Source organism: Ostrinia furnacalis, unplaced genomic scaffold, assembly GCF_004193835.3.
Source record: "Ostrinia furnacalis isolate ACB-3 unplaced genomic scaffold, ASM419383v2 OfSCF0140, whole genome shotgun sequence".
NCBI classification, from domain to species: Eukaryota; Metazoa; Arthropoda; class Insecta; order Lepidoptera; family Crambidae; genus Ostrinia; species Ostrinia furnacalis.
The window spans coordinates 296,162-322,343 of NW_021130379.1; the positions used below are offsets into that span (position 1 = coordinate 296,162).

The following is a 26,182-nucleotide window of genomic DNA, read 5'->3' on the forward strand; positions in this document are numbered from 1 at the left end:
ATAAGTACTGACCGTCTCGAGCCGTGAAGACTCACACATTCCGTGGCCTCTACTCTAAATATTGCACCTTCCACTATCCCAATTCCACTCGCAAACAGACGGTAACTTAACAAATTGACTATATTCCAATTCACAGTATGGAGAATGATGTAAACCTAGTATACGTAGCCACCGTTGGAGTCGTAGCCTTGGTTGATGGTGGCGGGCACGCCGGACGAGTAGCCGCCGGAACCGCCGGACGAGTAGCCGCCCGATCCGCCGCCGGACGAGTAGCCGCCTGAACCGCCGGACGAGTAGCCGCCGGAGCCACCGGACGAGTAGCCGCCGGACGAGAATCCGCTAGAGCCAGAACCAGAAGAGAAGCCACCAGAGAAGCCGCCAGAGCTGGGCGCACCGTATGAGCTGGACGGGGCGGCGGGGGCGCCGTAGCTGCTGGAGGGAGCGGACGGGGCGCCGTAGCTGGAAGAGGGAGCGCTGCCGCCGAAACCGCTGGAGCCGAAGCCGCTGCCGCTGTATCCGCTACCTCCGAAGCCGCCAGATCCGGACGATGGGGCGCCGTAGGAAGATGAGGGAGCGGGGGCGCCATAGGAGCTAGACGGAGCCGGGGCGCCGTAGGAGCTGGACGGGGCAGATGATGGAGCACCGTATGAGCTAGAAGGAGCGGGGGCACCGTACGAGCTTGAGGGGGCAGGAGCGCCGTAGGAGCTTGAGGGAGCCGGGGCGCCGTAAGAGCTTGAAGGTGCTGGGGCGCCGTAGGAGCTGGACGGAGCGGGGGCACCGTAGGAGCTAGAGGGGGCGGGGGCGCCATAGGAGCTTGACGGTTTAGGCGCGCCGTAGCTGGAAGAGGGGCGGGAGGCGGGGGCGCCATAGCTGCTCGAGGGCTTGGGAGCGCCGTAGGTGGTCGAAGGACCGGTGGGGACGCCGTAGCTAGTCGCGGGTGGTCTGGCGGGGGCTCCGTACGAGCTGGAGGGCTTGGGCGCTCCGTAGCTAGACGAGGGACGAGGAGCTCCGTAGCTCGATGAAGGTGCTCCGTAGCTCGAAGAAAGTGCCGGGGCTCCGTAACTGGACGACGGGGCGGGCGCGCCGTAGGAGCTGGATGGTGCGGGGGCGCCGTAGCTGCTAGACGGCTTCGGGGCTCCGTAGCTGGAGGAGGGCCGGCTGGGGGCGCCGTAGCTGGAAGAGGGGCGTGGGGCGCCGTAGGAGGACGAGGGCCGGCCGCCACCGAACCCTCCGCTGGACGGAGGCAGGTACGACGAGCTCAGCGGCGCTGCGAACAAAGGTATTGGTGCTTTACTTGGCATCGTATAGAATCCTAGTTTGTATATCAGAGCCTCTACCATTTAATTAATAGATGTGTCATTGAAAATGCATGTAGTAAGCAGCTTACGGGGGAAACGGGAGCAACACATTAACTGGATTAAAAACTAAAGCTCCATATTTGTTTATTAGAACATTGAAATTGCTTGTTGTGCGTCAAAAGGTTTTAGGTAGAGGCTCTGAGGCTAAACGGGTGGTAGCGGGGGTTACCATCGCGCTTGTTGTGCTTGCGCGGGGTCGCGGCCGCGAGCCCCAGCACCGCCAGCGTCAACAACACCTGCAACAAGTTACACCACAATTAGGACAAATTACGACAACAGACGCTTTCTTTTCCTAGGAGCATCAACTAGCTCACACCCTCATGGACTGGGATCGATGAACTTAACCGTTTGCATAAAAATCTAAAAATTAAAGTCCCTAATTCTGCAAGTTTTTGAAAATCATGAGCATAGGTATTATTATTATTATTTATTTACAAAGATCTACCAACTAAAAAGGTATAAAAAAAGAAAATATTTTATTTGGCACTTTCACACAAAATGACATGTTAAAAAAGTTACTTTGTGAGTGGTTATGTAAGAATAAGTACGTCCAGCACCCAAAGTAAAATACCTACTCAAGTTCGGTTTAAAAACTTAGTAATAAAAACGCTCGTGTGGTTCGCATGCAAATGGGGCCGAATTTACCACATCCTAGTGAAAGACTTTGTATTCAGGTTATATGCTGGGGACATGATCTGACTTCAGAGCACCGCCTCAGTCGTCTGAAAGCTTCTGGCAATGACCCTGGCTTAGATCCTAAAAATGTGTACTTCTCGTATATTTTTATCACCGCATTATAAATTTATCTTAGGCTATTAGATGTTACTGAGAAATATGCGCGTATACACGTGTTTCAGGTTTCATTTATTTCAGTGAAAAAAAGTCTTCACTAATGGACAACACGCATAAGTTGTAATATTAAGTTAAATTATGACTTAATTTAAAGTTTAGATCACACACATTACACTAGTTTTTATTTCACCTCAATCCATCCAGTATTACCGAAGATAGAGCCTCGAGAAGTTTACGGACTTTTTAAAATTTTCAAAAATTTCCAATATTCGCGCGTGACGTCACAACATGATTTTGCAGCCCCGCACGTTAACCCATTTACCACTTTTTGTCTTTTTCCAACTAAAATAAAATTTTACCTAACTGACAACTGTTGTTAGTTGTCATCGTTCAATCACATTTGAAACTAGGCGCTAAAAAAGTAACCATTATTATGCCACCTATTGCCAATTTTGTGCAATATGAAGCCATATTTACATTTATGCACTTAAATATAAATTTTCTGGAAAAATAATTAAGTTTGTGTCTCTGTGCTCAATAACGAGTAAATAGTCCAGTTATTTGTTAATTTTACTTGGAAAGTTTTCCGGAATTTTTGAAAATTGGTGAATAAATAGATTTCGCTATGTTCTTTCCGAATTTTGCGACCTAGTTTATAGCCGCGCGCGCGCCCGCTTTATTGAAAAAAATCCGCCTTAAAAAGGTTTTTGACAACTACTTTTTTCATTTAATAATTTTTGGGACATAGACAAGCTAAGAAGCTTTGATAAATGTGATAAATTTCATGTAATGTAAGTTAAATAGATTTAGAGTTGTGAAACAGTCAAATTAATGTACCTGCTAAATTGCGAGTTCTTTTTTCAATATTTAACTTATTTAAATATGCTGAAGTATAAAAAAATTCGCGTTGCTTAAGTATAATTTTTTTTGTCTTGTTTGTTTCTACATTACATAATTGTATCCTACTAATATTATTGGTAAATGCGAAAGTTTGGATGTCTGGAAGTTTAAAATAAAGTAAAGTAATGTTTATTTCTCACCAACATAACAGATAATATTATTAAGATAACAAACAATCAGGAAAAACAAAAAGTAAGAATGTTGGTGGGTTGATACCTGAACTAGGAAGATTCCCGTGTCTCAGGTTTGTTACTCTTTCACGCAAAAAGTACTCAACGGATTTTGTTGAGACTGTATAATATTATTGTTTGTAACCCAGATTAACATATAGGCTATAATTTATGCCGATCTGTGATACTAAATTTCACGCGGGTGAAGCCGCAGGCAAAAGCTAGTCGTGAAATAAATAGGAAAGTTTAAGGTTCTGAAACGTGGTCGCTTACTATGGGCCTCATAAGAAGGCTCAAGGTCACCCAAAGGGTGATGGAGCGGGCTATGCTCGGGGTGTCCCTGCGTGATCGAATCAGAAATGAGGAGATCCGCAGGAGAACCAAAGTGACCGACATAGCACGCAAAATTGCTAAAATCAAGTGGCAGTGGGCGGGACACATAGCTCGTAGAGACGATGGCCATTGGGGCAGAAAATTTCTTGAGTGGCGACCACGGGCTGGAAGACGTAGCGTGGGCAGACCTCCTACTAGGTGGACCGACGATCTGGTAAAGGTCGCGGGAAGAACCTGAATGCGGGCAGCGCAGGAATGTTCATTATGAAAAACCTATGGAAAACCCAAAGGATTCTCGCCCTTGTCCAGTAGTGAACGTCATTAATTTGGCTGTAACGACGAAATAGGAAAGAATGTAACTATCAAAAATCTTCTCTAAGGCAGCATTTTTCCAATTTCGCACCGAGCGCGGCAATCACACTTAACTAACAGACTAACAGAGAGCACAGCGAAATCTATTTTAATCACCAATTTTCAAAACTCCCGAAACACTTTCCAGGTAACCACGTTAATTTGTACCAAACGACTGGACTATAATTTAATTGATATAAAAATTTGGGTACATCTTCTCAAAAACAAAAGAACTGGTGCTAAAAGGGTTAAGTGACGTTTTGACATTTGTAGAGGGCCTTGTAGAAGGGGAGGCTATGGTGCTGAATGTGGATTAACTCGAGTGTCATAGTAACTTATTAGACTGCTAAGCTTGATGATAAAAAGAAAAATATTTTATTCAATGTACATAGTCTGGTCATAAGTTCTGTCATATGATAATAACTTTTGAATTTTGAATGAAGGTTTCAAAAACATTTTTTACTGAATTAGAATTAAAAAGAAAAAATGTGCGATAGTTCGAATTTTATTGTATGTGTAGTGGACGCATAAAGAAGTCCGAACTGCAGTTGTCACGTTGCATTGCTACGCGCCAAAGCAGATTTTCGTTGTGCTGAAAAAATTTAGTTTATCTTTTCATTAAATGATAGGTATAGGTGTACCAGAATCTCATGGCAAACAAAAATATTGGAAAAGTGTGTCTTTCATATGGCAAATGTCTATGGCTTTATTGTCACCTGTCAAAGTAAATCAAGTGAACTGTCAGTCGCTGCAGAAATTTTGTAATCTCTTCATGCCTATTTGTTATTTTTGTGAAAAAGTCGAAAAAGCTCAAGCAAGTCATATTGTTTTCAATGTGTATTGTAAAATAAGGCATAATTCAAAGTCAATCTTTGATTTTAAAGCGCGTCGTTGAGTTGACAGTAAGTTGGAGTGAAATTGGATACATTTAGTTTATTACCTAACTGCGTCAGAAGGAGGGTTTTTTTTAAATATTATTCTTATAATAGCTGCTTTATCGGGGGTTTCAGGTGTACCTCACAAATTGGTGCAGAGGAATGGTGAAAATGTTATGACCATGTAAATAAAATTGAAAAAGATTTCATCAAGTAAGATGTAAGATAGAATAATTGAAATGGTGGAAGAGCAATTTATAATAAATACCTCTTTATCTTGATCATCTATTGAAGAAAAGTGGAATCCTTGGAATCGTTTTCTAGTTCTGAATGAAGTGATTAGTTATAAGTATGATACATAATAAAATTAGTTACATAAAGTAATATACGATTTACTTATTTTTCAAGACATTTTCCTATTATTATTACTGACGGGATTGCTACCATGTACCTTAGTTTTGAGTTTCCAATATTTCGGCACTGTTGCAAGCGCCATGGTCACGGAGTAACTGAAGAAATTAAAACCAGACATCGTTCAGATGTGCGTTCAAAAGACCTGAGATTTAAAAAAATCCCACGTTTTGTTTAAACAGTAAGCGAAAAAAAAGTGACTTGAAAATGGAATACAAAATGATAAGGTATGGTAAATGATAAGTCTTTATCAATGAAGAAGCAGAAGTTCAATTTCATGTGTCCTCCATCTAGGCTAGTTTCCATCGTCACTCAAAGTTTGGCTGCGGTCTCAAATTTGGGCTTAATTGAGGTATTTTTTGGGTGAGAGGCATAAGAACTAATGCCGTTTTATATCAAAAATTCATACTTAAAGGTAATCAACCAGGTACAAAGTATTTCCTTGTATGTTAGTCTGCCACTCTTTAGTAAGTCCCGAAATCCCCGCTTCGGCTCCCCTACTAACCATTCTAACCATTGTACACAGATAATATCTTACATGCAGCTTTTCATGTTACTACGTCACATTTTCAAAATCCGCGCGGAAAATCGCTCCTAGCGGAAGAGCGCACTTTGAGCTTGAATATTTCAGTCATTTTTAAAGATATCAAAAAAGTAAAAATACAGTATTCATTCTATTTTTTTGTAGTTTTTTTTGGCATCTTCAACAAAAATTGTGCGCCATGTCCATTACGTAAACATTTTTGTTTGTTAATAACGCGTTAGGGATTACCTATGTGCGAGAGTGATAATGTCAGTTTAAACTTCTAGCTTTTCCCATTTGTTGTGATTATTATTTTTGGTGCACCCTATGGCCTTTGTTAATCTTATTTTTAGGTTTTATAAGTTTAGGTGTAAGTACACACAGTAGCAGTGTTTGGAGGGGACAACGTTCCGCTCTAGCTAGATAATTACTTTTGTACAAAATATTTATTAAAATAATAAATTACACTCCGCGTCAATAGACTTTAAGATGATTTTGATTTATTTATGGGATTTGAAGTTGATTGTAATGGACTGAACAATAATAGCAATCGCAACATGTTTTCACTCAAAAATATGTCTACAAAAAATACTAAGGCTGCGTTGAAAGTAGGCTTCATCATCATCATCATGCCACAGGATGTCTATGCAGAGCATAGGCCTAAAAGTAGTCTAACTGCGTCAGACTAAGGTAAATTAGGGTAAGTAAATGAAAAGTGCGTCAATGTCACGCTGGGTGTCAAACTACAAAGGCAGATGCGCTTGCGCCACGCGTCCTAGGCGTCGCCTTGCGCAAGCCGGTGAACTTGGGCGCCTCAATGAGTGCAGCTTACAGTGGCCGTAATGGGAGCTAGCTACTGTTAAGGTTTTGTGACTTAGTCTGTCGCAATGACGGATGTGTGGACTGTGGGTATTGACGTTTTGCCAATGTGCAATTTGCATGAAGAGGTGCAAAATATGTGTAAATAAAGTGTGTCAGCTAAGTTCAATTCTTCAATACAGTTTAAATTTGAAGAAGCCTTGACCCGAATCTACTGTTTACCTTTATCATGACTACACTAGACATTGCAATACAGTACTACAAGTACTTAAATAAAATCTACATACATCTTCGATTACATTTTATTAGCAACTTAAAAGAAGTGCAACAAAACAATGCCACGACTACTAATGACCGTTAAAGGCCAATTCAGATGAAGTTTGCATGCGCAGTGCACGCCGCGTCGCGGCGCACGCGGCTCTATCAAGTGACAGGAGAAATTTCAATTTATTGACTATTTTCTCCTTGTTTTTACATTAAATCCTGCAACACGAATCTTTGGAGTGGAAGAAAGAAGAGAAATCTGAGATTCTTAAAAAAATTCTACTTATCTATTTTCAGTAAACAAAGGCCTTCAATGATATAAGATGATTTTTAAATTATTTTATATGAAATAATATTTTCATTTAGGCATTTTAACTATTCAACTGTAGTTTCAGCATTTTTTTTTAAATAAATCTGAAACTGTAGTTGAATAGTCTTAGGTATTGCGCGTTTACACCGTCTACTCGTGCTCATTCGCTTTCCCAAACTACATCGATCTCTATCTAATAATAAAAACGTGAATCTTTTTGTTTGTACATTGCAATCTTATCTTAAGGCGATTAGAGTCCTCAATCCGCGTCAAATGGGCATTTTGTAAAGCCTACTCCTCTTTTACTGCTGGACAGAAATAGTTGAAAAAAATATATGTTATACAACAGTTCAAGGACTACATTTGTGACGTTTGAATTTTCGCTACGTCTCTTTGTTTTGGATTAAAAAAATAAATACGGGACATCGATTTTTTACTTAAATTCCCTACTCCTCCAAAACGGCTATGTTAATTTAAAATATTTTTGCACGAGTAGATTAGGAATTCTTTAATCTTTAAATGACACGTTGCGTTTTTCAATCGAACATTACTTTCATTCATAAATTTTACTTTTGATAAATTCCGAACGTTTTGCTGTTGAGNTAATTTTTGGTAAAAATTAATTTATTTCATGCCTTTAATAGACTATAGGTACTCAATAGAGCTTGTTGTTGCCACTGAAGGTGCATAGGTACACAGTACATTGATACCATATTTTTCATGTTAAGTGCAAAATAAACTTCCCTAAATTACCGAACCATGAAACGTACCTATAGGCTATAATAATTAAAAAGTTTCGTCGATAAAAACTGAAATCCTCTTATAAGATGATGAATTTTGGGAGCATGTCATGAAACTAAAATTATTAGCATACAAAAACTTGTTTTAAAAAAAGGTTTTTTCTTTTAATTTATTTTTTTATTTATGATGCGGAATTTGCTGCGGCGTAGTAGCAAAGGTTTTTCGTTATGTAGCTCGTAATAATTTCGAAGAATAGGGATGTTTCCTGGGTAAAGCAAGAGTTTGTCAACAGTCGGTCAACTTACCAAAAAAATACTTTAAATGTATTTTTCACCTTTTTAAACTTATGAAAATTTAAAGAGATAAAGCGCGCCAAAGTTTAGAACAGGCACATGACGTTAAGGCGTGCTTAAAATTGTTGCGATTTGTGACGTCACGCGGAATTTCATCGCATCATAACTTCGTAATTACTTGTTTGTTGACAAATAAAAATATCCCGTGTCCAATATTTTTTGATAGTGTAAATTGACGGACTAAAAGTGTTTTTTTTAAGAAACTAGCCTATTCCTACGGCCACATTCCAGCTCCATCATCAGACCCTGTTTGCCTTTGAGAATTGAAGTAGGTAGGTACTCGTGATTTTTAAAGTAGCTTACTTACTTATATTTATATAAATAAATAAATACAAATCAAACGAGCCTAAACTCGATCGAATCGTTTAATCCCGGAGTTGCTATGGGGCCACTGGCATTCCAGTTCTATCATCAGATCGACTCCATATCATCACAATATTGCATTGTCATCCGAATTACATGTATATCCAAAATTTTAACTCAATCAGTTGTTGAAGGATTTCTAATAAAAAGACGAGATTAAATACATTTTCAGTTTATTCTTCATAAGTGACACAAAGAGAATGACAATAGACAAAAGAAGAAACATTTGCTTTTTTAAACCATAGACAATACTACTATGTGTTCCAATACCTACAGTTGTCGTCAGGAAGTTGGTCTAACAAATTTAGCTTGCAAGATTCCACCCGAAGTTACCTACATATTACATGTTCAAATTTCGAGAACGGCTGGACCGACAAAAACATTAGAAAATTTACGAATAAATTTAAAAAAAATATCCCGTACAAAATGTTCATGGATTGTGTTATTTTATTAAATACCTTTACGCCTGAGTTTAATGACACCGACATCAAGGTTCATCAATTCAAGTTTAAAATAATAGGCAGTAATGTCAGAAAAAAGAGCTTCTATTCTGTATCTACCTATGCCCGTGTAATTTTGATCGGTGTCAAATCGGAGTTTCCGTGCGGGGTGCGCGGGTGTTTCACGCGGCGTGAAGGTCAAACGCCCAAGGTCATTGAGGACTCTAATCGCCTTAACAAGTGGCTATTGTCGACATTTTCTTTCTACACTCGTATCGTTAGCGTCGTTTAACTTTTGATGGAAATATTACATGAAACATGAATGACTATTGTTTCGTAAGTAAGTGATACTAACTGGAACCAACACGCTAATATTATTATGAAGAATGGCCGCTTTGTTTAATGTTACTAACATTATTTAACGTCTAGTTAAACTTTTTTAGTAAAGTGGGAACGTTTCGATTATTAACTAGCTTTTCTATTATTTTGTGAAATTGGCAGAGAAAGAGTAAGCACGTAAGTATATTTTTACACAAAGTATTTTTGAGAACAGAAATTATTCAATGAATACCTAGATATTTTTAGATAGTTTCAAAGATATGTCAAAAAGTCTGGGAACCTCTCGCAGTCCCAGAAACAGGGCACCGATTCTGTTGCGCCAGAGCACACAATGGCGGCATGCAAATTTATTTAAATGGCTACACGAGAGTGCCATTTCTTTTGCCAGTGAGCGATTTGCTCATTGTTGGAGTGAAGTAACTAACACCTAGCCCAGTTTGTGGGCAAAAAGTGTATGACCACTTAGCTCCTATTAGAGGGTGTTGTTTACTTTTATGGCATTAATTTAGTAAATAACAGAGCATAAATTTAGCTTAGTCACGTGTAAACACTTACAAAAGATTACGGCATCAAAACGACGCAGATATAGAGGAGGATCGCTAATAGAGGAAATTATATTACTTTCACCACTTTAGTTCCAGCTGTATGTTATATGCCGGCACAGTACAGTCGGAAACAAAAGAATCTGGTAATTTAGAAAATTAATTACTTCTTGGGCTTTAAGGGATACCTATGGGTAAATAAAATCTTTAGATAAGAAGGTATTTAGCATCTATTAGGTGATTAATATCAGAGATCAGAACGATTAATTTATTGATTCTACTTATTGCTGTTGGCACAGATGGTGTCGTCATTGTAGGTAGAGTCATGATGAAATATGCAGTAAGTTCTGTCGCATCATTAATTAAGGACTTTTCAAATGACAATAATTGTCGGAGAAACAATAACGTATGCGATATGTTTAATTGCATGTAAGACATGACTTTAAGGATATAACAAAGCAGTTGTGACATGTAAGAGTTCATTAATATAATAAGTAAGTAAAAATCCAAGTTAAGGCAATTCTAAACAAACAAAAGCAATTCAAGATAGTTAAGTTAACCCCAGAAAATAAATTATTCAATGACAAGCTTAAGCTGTCAGTCTTAAAAAGCAAATGAGGACAAATATAGAAAATGGCACACATTATTATATCATTAGTTGCACATTTCCGAAACTAAATTATATAATGATGCATTTGACTCGCCGACAGTGAGTCACGAGGCCACAGGGCTCCCGACGCCCCTGGGAAGACCTTTTGTTTCATCTTTGTTCAGTTTTCCCTTGTAGAGTGTAATGATAATATTGTGTAAAGCTTTATGATAGTGGCTGAAAAGATTTAAGACTACTTTGACTTGGGAGAAACATTTATAATATCTACCAACTAATCTTTACTAATATTATAAAGTTAAAGACTTTGTTTTATTACAGTCAAATATTCAACCTAAAGTGGAATAGAACTAGAGCGAACTTAAAAAAAAAAACAAACATACTAGAATCGTTACAGCACCCTAATGGAAGAAGACAATGGAACTAACTATAACTCCCTAATCTTTTAGTTTACAAGCGTATTACGATAACAATGATTTAATTAGCCTTTTTTGTCAGAGAAACAGGAATTATTCCTAGTTCAGGCACATAAGCAAGCGTATGTAATTTATCTTTTATGTTTCAAGATTAGCCTCTAATTAAAAACTGGCCAATAAGTTATTTAATAAAGATTTTCATTAATTTACTTTTATATATTATTTTATGATTTTATTGTTGGAAGCTGTCACCCCTAGCGCGCGCATGCGCTGCGCCCGCGCCGCTCGTTGCGCCACTGTCGTGCTCTCCGCGATCTCATTGTCTGCGGGACGTCTACTTAATTGTTTTAAGACATGTCGCGAATTATCGCGTTGTTGGTCGGTACTGGTTTTTGTTGATTTATAAATAAAAAAAGTAATTTATTAATTTTGGTTTGGTGACATTTTGTCCGTATTGAGTAACCGTAAGTTGTCAATACTACAGGGGCACATGCAAACATCGGCTAGTACCAGGAACTTTGTTGCACGACTCTATATTTGTGTCAATTTGAGAGTAGAAACCATATTAAAGAGGGCAGTGTCGCTAGTATTTCTGATTTTATTCAATATACCTAGACTCTACATTTTATTAGTTAACTCTTTACTAACTTAAGATGCTCTGTCCTATTTTTAAACGTTGTCAAACCGCAGTGCTCACTTCCTCGTCGTAACAACGCACGCGGAAACCGAGTCTAATCGACGTCTTGTCAACTGTCGCATAAACCGCCTCGATGATTCCGCACTTGCATCTGAATGCACCGAATAAACTCATCAATCTTAAGGCCGGGTAACAGAGAAAATGGCGAAAATGAGGTTTTCATTTTTCATTTTTGAGGTACTAAACAGTAAAATAAAAGGCTAAGATTTTTTTTGGGCATAGTTGAGGATATTTTCTAGGGCTATTAACGGATGGAAACACGATTTGATGAAGTTGACTCGATAGAATAAATTCCCAAAGTTACCTCTATTCGTTTTCTAATTATGGTTTTATTTTTAAAATAAGCGATTTGAGATTCTGAATCTTTTACTAAACTAAAGTTCAGAAATAACTTGAGGGCTTTTAACGGATGAAATTTTTATATTGCGTCTTATTTAGTTACTATGTTAAAAAATGTGGAAAAAATCGCCCATGACGGCTTGGACAATCTCAATCAGTCGCGCGGTGGCGCTTACGGAGGACGGACGCGTGCCAGTTTTTTGGCCGTGACAGTTCTCGATTTGTCAATATTTTTGACAATGATGACTTTGATGAGTCACAGTATAATAATACCAGTGTTACTGGAGAAAGCTAAAATTTTTGATAATTAAGAATTCTGAATTTTGTCTACCTATTGAAATTTAAATCGTTGGCATCCTTTTAAACTAAGACTCTACTCATGATACATTCCTCAAATATGAGACAAAACCAATGAGTTAAAATTACATTTTAATAGTACCTACATACAATCGTCTTCACTCTTTAGAAGAGCACACTGACACAAATAAATAATAAAAAATTAGGTCAGTGGGTCAAATATAGGGGCAGCTGCACGTCACTGAAAGACGATTCTGTTTACTCGGCATCTGGGCTGGAGAACATGAATCCTTGCTTACAGATGCAGATGTAAATAGAGTTATAATTGGACAAATTTTACATGAAATGTTTAACAGAACTCAGTTAAAAGACACATACATGGAATACCAATAAGGTTGCGGAGGGAAAGCTACCTATTATAAACTAGCGGCCGCCCGCGACTTCGTTCGCGTGGACCTCGTTTTACCCCCGTTAGATATGATGTTTTACCTCATTTTACCCATGTTGATAGATGGCGTTTCACGGTTTCCCCCGAATGAATATTTACGAACGTCATACCGTAGTTTGTCCAGTGCTGTAGATTTTAACCAATGACGATAGATGGCGCTTTTAGACACGTCTTATTTATTTATTGAAATTTATTTGCCACATATCGTCATAATGTTAATCTGGGTTATAAACAATAATACTGTAAAGTTTCAACAAAATCCGTTCAGTAGTTTTTGCGTGAAAGAGTAACAAACATCCAGACATCATGACATCCAGACATCCAAACTTTCGCCTTTATAATATTAGTAGGATATTTCACAATCCAAACTAATATTTACTATTTAGCATTTACTTACAGTAAATATTAGTTTGGATCGTGAAATATTTAAAATAAAAAAAAGAATAAAACAAAATAGGGTTTCAAATTACCTATCTATAATCTAATATTATAAAGAGGTAAAGTTTGTGTGTTTGTATATTTGTTAAATTGTAAGGGGTAATCTCGGGATCTACTGAACTGATTTTAAAAAATCTTTCACCAATAGAAAGCCACATTATATCTGAGTGTAATAAGTTATATAAAAACCAAAAAATTCCACGCGGGCGAAGCGGCGGGCGGAAAGCTAGTTTATTTATAATTATGTAAGAGCATAATTATTAAAGTCGAAGTCAAACATTCTTTATTTGTGTGGACCTATATTAACGAGAGATTACAAGAGATTACAAGGCGTCAAATATTTCAAGAAAAAAATTAAAAACTATTATAAAGCTAAATTTTGCTCTCATGGAGCCTTTACCTACTCTGACAAATTAAGACTTAGAGAAGAAACTAATAATAAAACTATTTAACTGTCCTGCAATGAAAAGCTTGATCGGGTACAACACCTCAAGTTATTTCAGAACTTGATTTCATTAAAAGACTCCGAATATCAAATCGCTTAGGTATCTAAAGTCAAACGATTCTGAAATGTCAAGTGGACTAATGAATAACCCATTAAGATAGTAGCGCCCTCCTGTCAATGACATACCTGGAACGATAGAGTTTTGAACAACTAATAAAAATGCTTTGTCCTAAATGACTGACGGATATCGTAGAGACCTGAAAGTTGGAAGGTGTGTTCTTTTTATGACGTAGGCATCTCATAAGAAAAGATTTTCCGAAATGGGGTCATGAAATGAAGGGGGTGAAAAAAGGGGGCAAAGTTTGTATGGGACAAAGTGATTCCTTGGTTCAATCTACTTGAAATTTAGTTTAACAATACCTTAATATAATTCATGAAAGACGTGTGGAACGGGTAGAAAGTAATTTTGGCAGTCATTTTCTTCGAAGTTGATATCAATACTACTTAGTGCCTTTGATTTAATTACTTTTTATTTTTACAAGTGTTTGAAAACTCCATTTCAGATTGTGTTCAATGTCAAGTGAAATCTCAAATTGAAATGTCTCAATCTCAATGAGGAGACTCTGTATTTATTCCTAGAATTCCCCAAACACCGTCAAATTACCCTTTCGAATTCAAGACAGTGCAGTTTCCCATCAGTCTGCTTCGTAATGACTATAAACAAAGCTCAAAGTCAAACTCTAGGGACCTCTGCTTAAACTCCCATGAGTGCACAGAGGTACGCAGGTAACCGCGTGTGATGCTTATAGCAATTTTCGATAGGTACAGAACCCCGTACATACGTCATACATATTATAGAAAGAAAACACCCAGACCAATACAAACAAATATGTTTCTGCAATTTTAGTATGATATTTTTATTTATTAATAAACAAAGAGACTGAACAAAATTGATGCGTACCTATACTGATTAATGTTATTAACCACATGCAAAGCTTCGTGAATTGCAACAACTATAATTAAATTTATTATCCAAGCTCTAAATAATCGCTACTAAGAGTAACTTATCATAAAAAAAAATTCCAATCGCTCAAGCTCCCAAGGGCCTACCGATAGGTCGGGTGACGTAATCTTGAAATTCTTTAAGCCGGCGCAGAACTTCCAGAAGGTCGGGCGACGCCACGGCCACTTTGAACAGTGTTTACTTCTGCAGTTATATTTTATATTTATTCGATTCTAGAATATATTCCCAAAAAGTCTGAAAGGTGTTTTAATTTGTATCACTTGGATATGATTTCTATTAGAAAGTGTTGTGAGTGTGACGCTTGAAGGGAAGGAAGTCAACCTAACCTAACCAACTGCGTATTTCTATACTGTGTAGCTGGAAATTGTGGCGGGAGCTCTTTGACGCGCTGTTTTCGGCGAAGAATTGCGCGCGCAGATTTTGACAGCGCGAAATACCTACTTTAGAAGAAATACCAAGCCTTAACTGCAAGTCGTTTAAAACGCAACGATTCATGCAGGCACACGGCGTGACGGTACGGCAGGAAAACATTTTCATTAGGTTTATGATGAATCTTCTACCAACAATGTTAATCGACTTAGCGAAAACTAAGAAACCCATTTGAAAGATTTTGACTCTACCATTACTTTTTAATATTTGTCACTTCTGTTTAAACGTTTAATTTAGAATTAACTTGAAATTATGCTTAATTAACTTGATTTCAATATTTCTTAAATTTTCCGTTATGATGGGGTTCTTGATGGCAGCCGGACGGGCCAGGGACGCGGCCTGTCTCACGGGAAACCGCGGCGCAACCACCATTGTTGGCGTTGCCAAACCCGCCGCAACCATTCAGACCCTTTACGAGCGTTCCCGCGACACATCTCTAGATCGGAAACAATTAACTATAATTACGCCTTGTTTCACTACAATACCAGATCAATCTTGAATAATTTTAACACGAATGTTAGTTTTTCGTGTGCTTCACACGCAGTCATTGTTCGGCGACAAAAGTGAAATATAATGACCTTTTTCTAAGAGGAAGCGTATTTCAATACGCGCGCAGTTAGCACGCGGAACCCGCACAATGAGTGCGCGCTTTCCAATACAAGATGGCGCTAAGCGTTTTTCCCGCCCAACTACTTTTTGCTTTCTTGCGTTGCGCAAGGGCGCCATTACAAAGGTCGGAGCGCCACGAGGAAGCGTTGTCTCAACCCGGGTCAGGCTCGTGATGAGCTGTCACCGCTGCTACCTACAATTAAATGTCACTTGTCAACGTTGTGATAGAATCGATAGGCTGTACTAGAAGTGATTACCGACGGTATGAAAATTGGGACACAACGCATGCCGTAATAAGCTCTTGTGAAAAAATCATCCTTTCTTGTATCAAAACCCATTTCAAAGGAACATTCTTGGAGATTTCATTTGTATGTGCTTATCATGATACCTTATTAGACTCAGAAAAGTCGTTAACCCCAAGATAGAGGCAACAACATGTGTATTACAAAACCGACGCTCACTGTCTCCCAAAATGGCTTGATAACCCCGTGAGCATTGATGTTGAACATACTAATATCGCATACGATGCGTAATATTCACTTACGTTACGTGTGCGTTATTAAACTCCAATGCGCTGGTAAAGTCATGTAATTGATTAAGGAAGGTACATGGAGGAAAAGTCTCATCTTAATATGGTGACCTCCACGCGACGGAGGCTCCCTCTCATTTCGCGATGATTATGTTATTATGCTGATTGCTAATTAGTAACAGTAAGTATGTTATTAAGTTTCAGAAATGTAGTTCCGGTATTGTGATTATGATATCAACACTAACTGCATAAGAACTTACATAAATTATATTTTTATTGCATTATCAACGCAAGTATTCGTAATTTTATGGCTTTTAAGATAATGAAAATGCAGTTCAAGATTTCGGTCAGTAAGTAACGAGAGCGAGGAGCACACGTGACGACACCGCCCGTTTAAAATGCAAATCTGCGCATAACTTCCCGCGAAAACTTCCGAATGCGTTACGTTCTAAATGTATCGACATAATAAAATGCGTATAAATTTAAATAATGCGAGTGACGTAACGTCGTCACATGATGGTTCACACAGAAAGTAAAAGCTGATGCGTGCGGGAGTCCGTTTTGCATTGGACGTCACACATTGAGGGCTGTACTATTAAATCAGTAAAGTTCTGATGCGCACGCGTCGATGTGTGATGCTTGTGGTCGACGCTGTTACGTAAGGAGCAATCGAGGCTGCGAACTGTGACCCAGGCTTTTTGCGGCCTACGAGGTGGCTTCGCTCGCGTAGTCGAGATTCATTCATTTCAGCCGTCTGACTGTTTGACATAATTCCTATTGTCACAGTTTTGAATATTAACGCAACATGTGTTAGCGTGAGTAACATGTTACATGAAATGACATTGTGTCGCTAATTATTAATCTTGTCTCCTTTTTTTGCTTATTTGAATATGCAAATGTGTTTGAAGATAAAATGATAATTCACTGATTGTACAATTATACTTATACTAACACTTAGGTACACGTTAATATTTAGTGACTCAAGAAAGTTATTGTAAAATATAATTAAGTATATCAAATGGGTAAGTAGTAGGTATTTTGAGTTTTAACAAAATTATCAATCTGCATCACTCTTGATCTCCGACTGAAAGTTGTAGAAATCTGACTGAAATCAATTAATATTTACACGTTACGTAATTAATTAATAGCAGCGCTTGAATGGGAGTATGTGGGCACACAATGTGGATTACAGCGGTAATTAATGAAGAGAGAGTAATGATAATGATACGATTACTGCGACTTATCATTAGTCTTGCGAGATGAAAGTAAAGGCTGAGCTATTGTGACACGTGGGTCGTTATATTTAGCAAAAAAAAACGGAGTTTATTGAGGCAAAAGATAATAAGAAATAATTGATGTACTTTTTCTTCGATCTTGGCGGTTTTTGTAACAACTAGTCACTACACGGCATGGTCGACTCATATTACTGTCCCGAAGCAATGGTACGGTTGGGACATGGAAAAGGGCTCTTTGAGAGCCTACTTTCATAAATAAACGATTTGATCTAATTTGATTTGACTCCAGTATAATCCACGGGACGTTGGCCCTGGGCCTAATGAGCCCTTAGAAGCAAAGAAACATTTATATTTTCGAATGATTAGATTAATTCGTGATTGCAATGTCCGCACAAGAAAAACAAATTTAATAAGACTATCCCACCAGTGAAGTTATAAGGTATTAATTAATTTACTTAAATGGTGAAGCACTGAACTCTGACTCACATATAGCAATTATTGATAAGAATTCCAGCTATTTGAAAGTCAGATCTGTGGGCCAGCTGTGACACATTTAGCATTATCGGCTCGAAAGTAAGAGGATGGATCAATTCGGTGGCATTTGCGAGTGTGCTCCAAATTCGGCGTCGTTCGCGGACCGCGAGCGGTCACGAGCTGCATTCCGGCCGTCGGCCACGCACGACTGTCAGGCCTCATTAGCGACATCACGGATCAGTCAATAATGTAAGTGTCAAATTGACTGAAAGTAATGAGCTGGTGTCAGTTTGTTATGTAAGAATATATGCTGTAAATACAAGCCATTTAATATTTCATTCATTCATATAAGCCAACTTCAGAAAGATTTAGTAAGAGCTTTGGAAATTCGGTTTGATAGAATTATGTAGATAGCTTTTTTCTCCAGCAGTACTTCGAAAGTATTAATTGTGCTTATGTTTACGAGTATGTAATTGAATTCTTAATAAAGGCATTCTTGGCCAACGAGAGAGGCTTTTAGCCGCCAAGCGCCCCGCAAGTAGCGCGGCGACGCTCGGGCGGCCATCGGTGGCGCGCGCGCATGCAAATGACGGGCTCTATTCACACGTCACCCCGCACTTTAGTACTTTACCAATGCTAACCATTAGCGACATGCATGAACGGGGGTAGCCAGGACAACTATACAATGGAACATAAAAGTGTAAGTAGATACCCCAAGAGACCAAGGTTTCAAGATGTCCATTGTCAAAAAAAATAGTTTACACTTGTGGTGTTTAAATTGGCCCTGACTTCTGAAGTCTTATTTTGCAAAACAATACAAATATTGTTCCATTGGTCATATTTATTTTATTCATCCCAAAGAAACAAGGGTTGAATGGTAGTCTTAAATTAATAAAACGGTAGAGTTGACATAATTAATCGATCTTATTTATATTCTCTCCCCAGTATGAAGTATGTAGATAAAGTTTATCCACTTCACCTAAGAGTATTTACATTTTGATTGCATAACTGTGGGTGGACAACAGTACTTATTGGCTCACTGCCCACCCACAAATGTAAACATTTACACTTTCAAAGCAATTTGCGGGTAGTCGCAGACAACAGCCTATTGACCCAATGGCCCGTTTTGGGAACACGTGTCAGTTACGTCACGCGAAATACAGCCGAAAGGTCAGCGCATAGACAATGCTGCACTTTAGGATTGGGCACAGGCGGAGCTATATGAAAGCTGAGCCAGCTCTGGAAGGAAAGATAAAGTTGAGAGTTTTGTAAATATGTACCAGAAACCAGAACTTAGAGAGAGTACTTCAGTAGGTAAGTATGTATAAAAATGTATGCAAAGTAGGTAGGTATTAATCAATTGTAATACAAGCCTAATCACTCTCATATACTTTGTTAATGGTATTTATTCACAGCGACATTAATATGGATAATTTTATGTTTTACCTATGATTTGAGTGACTTTTAGAGTGGTTATAATAAAGTATTCTATCCCAATTTTTTGACAAAATCACATAGCATGCATTGGATTGCAGCTTTAGCACATCACACGCAGTAGTGACGTAAGGCGCGCGGAAGACGACATTGACCTTCTTCCGAACGCATCGGACGCATCGATGTTACGTCGCGTCTCAAATGTCAGCGAACACGAGCGCCATTGTTAATGGGCCGATAAACTTTGACAGAGGTTGCGTGGAGATGACCGGCCCTATGGCCTACTTTACGGCATCTTTCAAATGAGGTTTGAAGCGCACGGAACTGTCTGTTGAAGTTGTGCAGAACTGGATGTTATCATTAATAGTATAGCTCGGAAACCAAATACCTCAAGAATGTCTCAAGACTTAATTAGTAGTAAACCCAAAATAAAACAAGCAAAAAGCAGTGCAATATTAGGTTCAGATACCCGAACAGGACTACATAAAATGGAAATTAACAGATAAGGTTTTTACTCAGAAGTGAATCTTCTTCAAATCTCAATGCAAGTTCTCAAACTAAGAGCAAACTAGACCGTTACGAGTAGGTAAATACTGAGCGAGCACTTTGCTCAGCTTTAGATATGTTATTCAACAGGGAACTCCTAAATTCGAACCAGTTTCGCGAAATGACAGCATGCAGAATTGTTCAGCTATGACCCTGATTATTGCACGACAGTAATGATATATTTGGGATATTATGTTATCTAACAGTGAACTAAGATGTCGATCCAAATTCGCGCAGTGACAGCGTTCGACAATGCGCTTTCCCCGCGAGATGGATGCGATAGCGACGTGACGCAAGCTGCGGTCGGTGGCGCAACACCGCTTAGCGAGGGATGCCCGCGCTAGCTCTAAAAATTACACACGTAATAAAGACGACGGAACTTTATAATTCAAGTGTAAGTGCAAAAATACGTGTAGCAAATAAATAAAAGTACTTGTTGCACGTTTCAGCATATAACTGTAAAGATAATTCAGTAGTGGTAATATCTACCGGGCTTCTATCTGAACTGTTGAGAAATAACAAAATTGAGTTGATCAATTCGAAATAGGTACAAAGTCCAATACAAGACACAAATCTAATAGTACAAACAAAAAGATTTGTTACATAATTCGCCGAATATCCATTATGTAGGCAGAGTTGGCAACGGCCGATTAAACTGTGATTTAACTTCGGCAGTTAAACTTATTGATAAATTGAAGGGTCAGTTGTTTTACTCCCATGAGCACAATGTTTCGGACTCGTATGCTTAAAACTTTTATGTTTCCCGTGAGACGCTGATTGGATTTTGGTTACTGTCTGAATATTATTTTTAATAGGTATTGTTATTGTCTACTCTAGTTTATTGATTCAGGATGTACCTTCTTAAATTATTAGATTGACGAGCTACACAGAAGCAATTCAGAATGCAAAAGAGTTTATTAACAGTCTATGGACTTTTTGATTAAGTACTGTTACTCGGACATTGCGTTTACTTCCGTAAGATTACGTCCATTAATATTTCCAATGTTATCATTGTCATAGAGATCCTTGTAGCCTAAAATATTTTCGATTTTAAATCAGTTTCTATTAGCCACCACCTTATCGTGGTAACTTTTGAAAAAGGTAATTCGCTACAGGTTAAAGATAATAAATCTTCATTGCTTTCGAGAAAATGTCTTCATTGAAAACTTTTCGACTTCAGACCAATATTCAGCTAACAAACTTGACCTTTATTATGTATATTGTCAAAGTTTTTGGGAATGATAGACATCTGATATTTATGAAGGTTCCCAAACTTGGAGATCTTTGCACAAGATTGATCCTGCGGCCCTCTCCCATAACTCGGTCACGTCCGTGGCTGGTCTCCTCCAGGGATCCTCCCAAAAACAGAAGAATGTACAGCAGGCCTAATGTATAAGCAGCGCTTCTTATACATTAGACTATACAATTTGTTGCCAAATTGTGCTTGTTATAGCTTTAGATGCCACATGGCACAGCTTGATGGGCCATTACTTACTACATTATTTCGTACTATCAAAAGACAATACATATGGCATCGTCATTCTGCAATGGATTTCAGTTACCTCTGTGGTAAGTATAAAGATTCAAGTTCGTCATGATGGAAAACTCATTAGCATATCGAAAGAAAATAGATCCATGTTTAGGTTCTACTGTTTTAATTTCTATTGTTCTCAAACTGCGCCCAGGAAGTCGGCCTGCAAAAAATATTGCTTTTTCGCCCACGAGATATTACTTGTTCTATGTACTTAGGCCAGAGAGATAAACCAGTTACATAGTTTTCTCTCGAGTCCTTTCCATCGATATTCTAGTCTATGCTTTGGATTAAATAATGTCTAGATTCTAGGTACAAATTAATACGAACAAAAATTAAGTTATTCTTTGTGGTATGTACGAGTAAGTTACCCAGAGAAATAGTGAATTATTTACTTAATGGATGTTCAAGTAGTCTAATAATTAATCAGAAAGCCACTTGGTAGAGTCACTTGAGACCATTGCATTGTGCAATTTTATTTATTTATTTATTTTATTTATTTATTTTTGGGAAACATACAGTTACAATATAATTTAACTTAGGTGCAGTGAGAAAACACATAAACCAATTAAGTTTCCACAGTTAAATATACACATAAAGTTGGGCAAACCATTAAGACTAAATTTTTGTTGTGAAAAATATAAACTTATATAAAAAAAAGTAAACAAAGTGACAAAAGAAAAAGTATCAACTACCTAATTAATAAAGGAGCGAACTGCAAACATCACCCGACGCTCGCAATTTAGTTGCCACAAGACAAATCCCGGATTTGTTTTTTAAACTTACTTAAATTAGACCCAAGTATGTCTAATTCTTGGAATTGTTTGTTGTAGCAACGGCAAGCGCGAGGCAGAAAGGTGTTGAAAGCATAATTAGTCCTACAAAGGGGCACATCAAAATCAATAAGTGTAATATCTTACAATTTTAAAAATTAATCACAATACTTATTCATGCCATTTCTCACAGAAAGAAGCATAGCTATCGTGATGCAGAAATGAACCGAGTCTACATAATAGTAACGATAGGCCATAAATAAGTTCCGTTCGTTGGCTGCGTCACTTTTTCGGGCTTCAGCTTTGCATACGACGCAACCGTGACGTAATCATGCGCTCGATTTTCATTTGATATTAATCTTGTTATTGAATAATTATTTTTTACCCCTTGAGTAACAGTTTCTCGCTGTTGTTGTGTTGCGATGAGAGATAGTGAAATGAACTGACAATTTATTGTTGAGAATATGCAAAGCGATGTGAAGTAATTATTGCTTGTTCGTTTGATAGGATTGCTTCTGCTGTTTTCATTCGTGAAGCAATCATATTTCAGTTAGCTGACGTTCACAGAAATAAGATTAATTTACTTCTAAAGTTCTGCATATTTGGTATATGAATTCTTAAAATAGAGAATAGGATGCTTTTTTTTATTAGTAACTTAAAGACTGAAAAGTAGCTTTTCCTTTCATTAAAATTTTCCCGGAAGCTATTTTTAGTTTAATATGTTTTAGCACTGTCTAATTTCATGAGTACTTACTACGCTACATAATTTTTGAGTGATAGACTTTGTGACAGATCGAAATGCAGTCTAATTACGATCTACTAAAATATATAAAATTCCTAACAAACATAATGCCCTTATAAGCCGAATTTCGTTATCGTTAAACCTCCAAATGCGGTTGTTACCATGTTAACAAGGAAAGCGAATTAGGCATGTTATTGTTTCTATGCGCATCGGGCTTGGCATAATAACGACACTTGTGTGCGCCCGCGTCCGTTCCCAGCGCTGTTTGCCGGCGCTACTGTAAACATGCGCGCGAGTGCAAGCTGACCGGCTTACATGTCAACTATTACTTTTATCCAAAAATCGTCCCTTGCCTCTCTAACTGACGTAACTGACATTTAGCAAAATTTTCAGGCGATTAGACAGATCGATTCGTCTTGCGAAATTGATTATAATTAATTTAAAAAAATAAAACCGACTTCAAATGCGTGAACACAAAAAAAAAACTAAAAATTAAAAATATTGCGTATAAAAAAGTTCATCCCCAATTTTCCACCCTTGGGGGTGAAATATTTTCTTCAAATTCGCATGAAACCACCCTTTTGATAATACCTATTCAACAAAAAATAATCGTTCAAATTGATTTATAATCGGCGGAGATATTGCGTATAAAAAAAGTTCATCCCCAATTTTCCACCCTTAGGGGTTGTTTTTTCTATTATTAAATTTAAATGGGACCACCCTTGAGGTATTACCTATACGCCGAAAAAAGATTTGTTCAAATCGGTTCATAATTGATGGCCACCTTCCAGCTCCATCATCAGATCAGCTCCATGTCATCATAATATTGCATGGTCATCCAAATCACATGTGTTTGTGAAATTTCAGCTTAATCGGTTGCCTGGAAGTGGGTCTTAATTCAGTTTGCAAGATTCCACCCATACAAATATGAGCCAGTCGTTGTAATATGACGTCACGCGCATAAAATGGCGGGCCGGCCGCCGCCCGCACTTTTAAAATTCAATATCTTGGAAACTAATTGACGTATCGAAATAATTCTTTCACGTGTATTTTTTATTTTTAACAGAGAATACAGAAAGCTAAAAAACAAAATTAGTGAACATTCTTCATTGGCGGAGTTATCGCGTAACAAACATAGAAAAAAAACATACGGGTCGAATTGAGAACCTCCTCCTTTTTTGAAGTCGGTTGAAAATGGTGTGTGTAGAAAACTCAGTTTCGAAAAAACTGTCAGATACGTCAGTTAGAGAGGCAAGCGACGAAATGACAGTAGAACCAAATAATGTAATTGATAAAAAATAGTAATGTCACAATTATTTATTTCTTATTGAAATTGTTAAACGTTTAACACAAGAATTAAAATAAAGAGACAACTGAAAAGTGTTAAAAAGACTTGAAACAACCTAATTTAATTTCTTATTTTATTTTCGGATGATATTTTAGTTTAATAGGTTCGTAATTAAATTATGAATCAGTAATTTAAATAGTTTGTTAATTATAGGCTAGCGTAACCAGTAAAGTTTTTTTCAGGAATTGAAATTGAGTTAAATTCGCATCCCAACTAATATTATAAATGCGAAAGTAACTCTGTCTGTCTGTCTGTCTGTCTGTCTGTTACGCTTTCCCGCTTAAAACTCGCAACCGATTTTGATGAAATTTGGCATAGAGATAGTTTGAGTCCCGGGAAAGAACATAGGATAGTTTTTATCCCGGTTTTTGAAACAGGGACGCGCGCGATAAAGTTTTTCTGTGACAGACAAAATTCCACGCGGGCGAAGCCGCGGGCGGAAAGCTAGTTCTGATATAAACCGATTAATTGAAAATTACTTAGTAAATAAGTTGACTTCGTTATAATGTAGATACCCACTTAAAGATAAAACAAAGGACAAATATAAAAAGGGTTAAAACTGAAACAAAATATTTCAGTCTTATCTTACAGCAACAATGGGATGAGCCGCATAAGCTCATTAATTTTCTTAATTTATTAAGATTGATAAGCAAATAATTTTTTGTTCCTCTTGTTTTCCAAATAAACCAAACAAAATGAATATTCTTATAAATTCAGTAAATGTAAAAATACAATGTAATCAAATTAGGTTTTAGGTTTCATATAAATGATACCTTTTTACCAATTTGATAACAAGTCCTAGCAGCTTATCCAATTTATGTAGAAGCTTAGCTTATAAGATAAGAAAGCGAAAATTTTTAAAAGATTTTCTTTAAGAACATGTGTTTTTTTAATAAGAATTGAATGAACTTAATGTATTTTATTGGCACATTGAACTTAGCTTTAGAGTTAGTAGAATAAAATAAAAATTGTCACTTACCACGGACTTCACGTGAACCATATTGCCGAGTGCGGGCGGCTAGCTCTGTAAAACATAGCGGACATTCCATTACACTGTTTATATACGGATCCTAGAGGCCCGGACTGCACTCAGTAATCTTGCGGTTGAAATTCAGAAACTACCCAGACGCCGGGATTTCCTCGTAATTATATCACGACTCGAAATTGCGACTACATTATAATAACAACAATTATTGTGATGTTACACAGAAAAACTAAATTATTTCTTCATTATTTGTTATTAATCGGACTTATCTGTCATTTCACAGAGCACAGATCACACGCCACAGATAATGATACTCACCTAAGGCTAAGTTTAGGATCGTTTAGGGGTGAGTTCACGAGTTCGTAAGTTCGAGGAGTCGGAGCGAGGGAGTGCGGGTCGCGGACTGCGGCGGCGGCGCGGGCGCAGCGCGTATATACGCGCGGCCCCTCTCCCGCGCACCAGCTTTTGTTACCCATTTTAATAATAAATTATGGTCTAATTGGGACCATAAAAGCTCCATTCACATATTAAATGATAGACCTATATTACTTACAATCAATATTAGCTGAAAATTTTAATTTTAATAATTGTTTTGAAAGTGATGATTGGTTTGTGACATTCTAAAAATCATCCAATTACGTAATTTCAGTTAAGATTTTCTCATGACCTTGGACAGGGACTGGTCTGTGTATATTCCCAGGAAAAGCAGTGTTAAATTGCTATAATACATGAATTTGATAATTCGTTTTAATTAGGTACTAGAGGTGAATTGTAGATAACTTGTCAATTAAAAATTTCTCATTGTTTTTAATTAAAGTTATTTTCATAGATCTGAACTAACTTTCTAAGTTTTAAGGATCATCATAGTAACCGTTAATTAGTTTAACTACTGAGCGAAGTTAGAGGATAGTGTTTTTAGTTTTATTGCTTTAACATTTCTTAGAGCTCCTAA

General features: G+C 37.6%; 1 protein-coding gene across 1 annotated transcript; it reads right to left on the reverse strand.

Annotated features, from left to right (window-relative positions):
* Muc91C (Mucin 91C) lies at positions 1-25,676 on the reverse strand. Its single transcript, XM_028304229.1, has 4 exons — positions 25,549-25,676; positions 25,225-25,269; positions 1,528-1,594; positions 1-1,267 (listed from the first exon to the last, which is right to left on the reverse strand). The coding sequence occupies exons 2-4, from the start codon at positions 25,243-25,245 to the stop codon at positions 156-158; spliced, it is 1,200 nt and encodes a 399-aa protein (XP_028160030.1). The 5' UTR covers positions 25,246-25,269; positions 25,549-25,676; the 3' UTR covers positions 1-155.
* Between the last annotated feature and the right edge of the window lie 506 nt (positions 25,677-26,182).

What these genes read in the sequence shown, in the direction of transcription:
- Muc91C (XM_028304229.1), bottom strand. Translation starts at nt 25,245, where the DNA reads ATGGTTCACGTGAAGTCCGTG. An exon ending in TGGTTCACGTGAAGTCCGTG is followed by an intron (nt 1,595 to 25,224) that starts GTAAGTGACAAT and finishes AACTTGTTGCAG; the next exon opens with GTGTTGTTGACGCTGGCGGT. An exon ending in CAAGCACAACAAGCGCGATG is followed by an intron (nt 1,268 to 1,527) that starts GTAACCCCCGCT and finishes CTTTGTTCGCAG; the next exon opens with CGCCGCTGAGCTCGTCGTAC.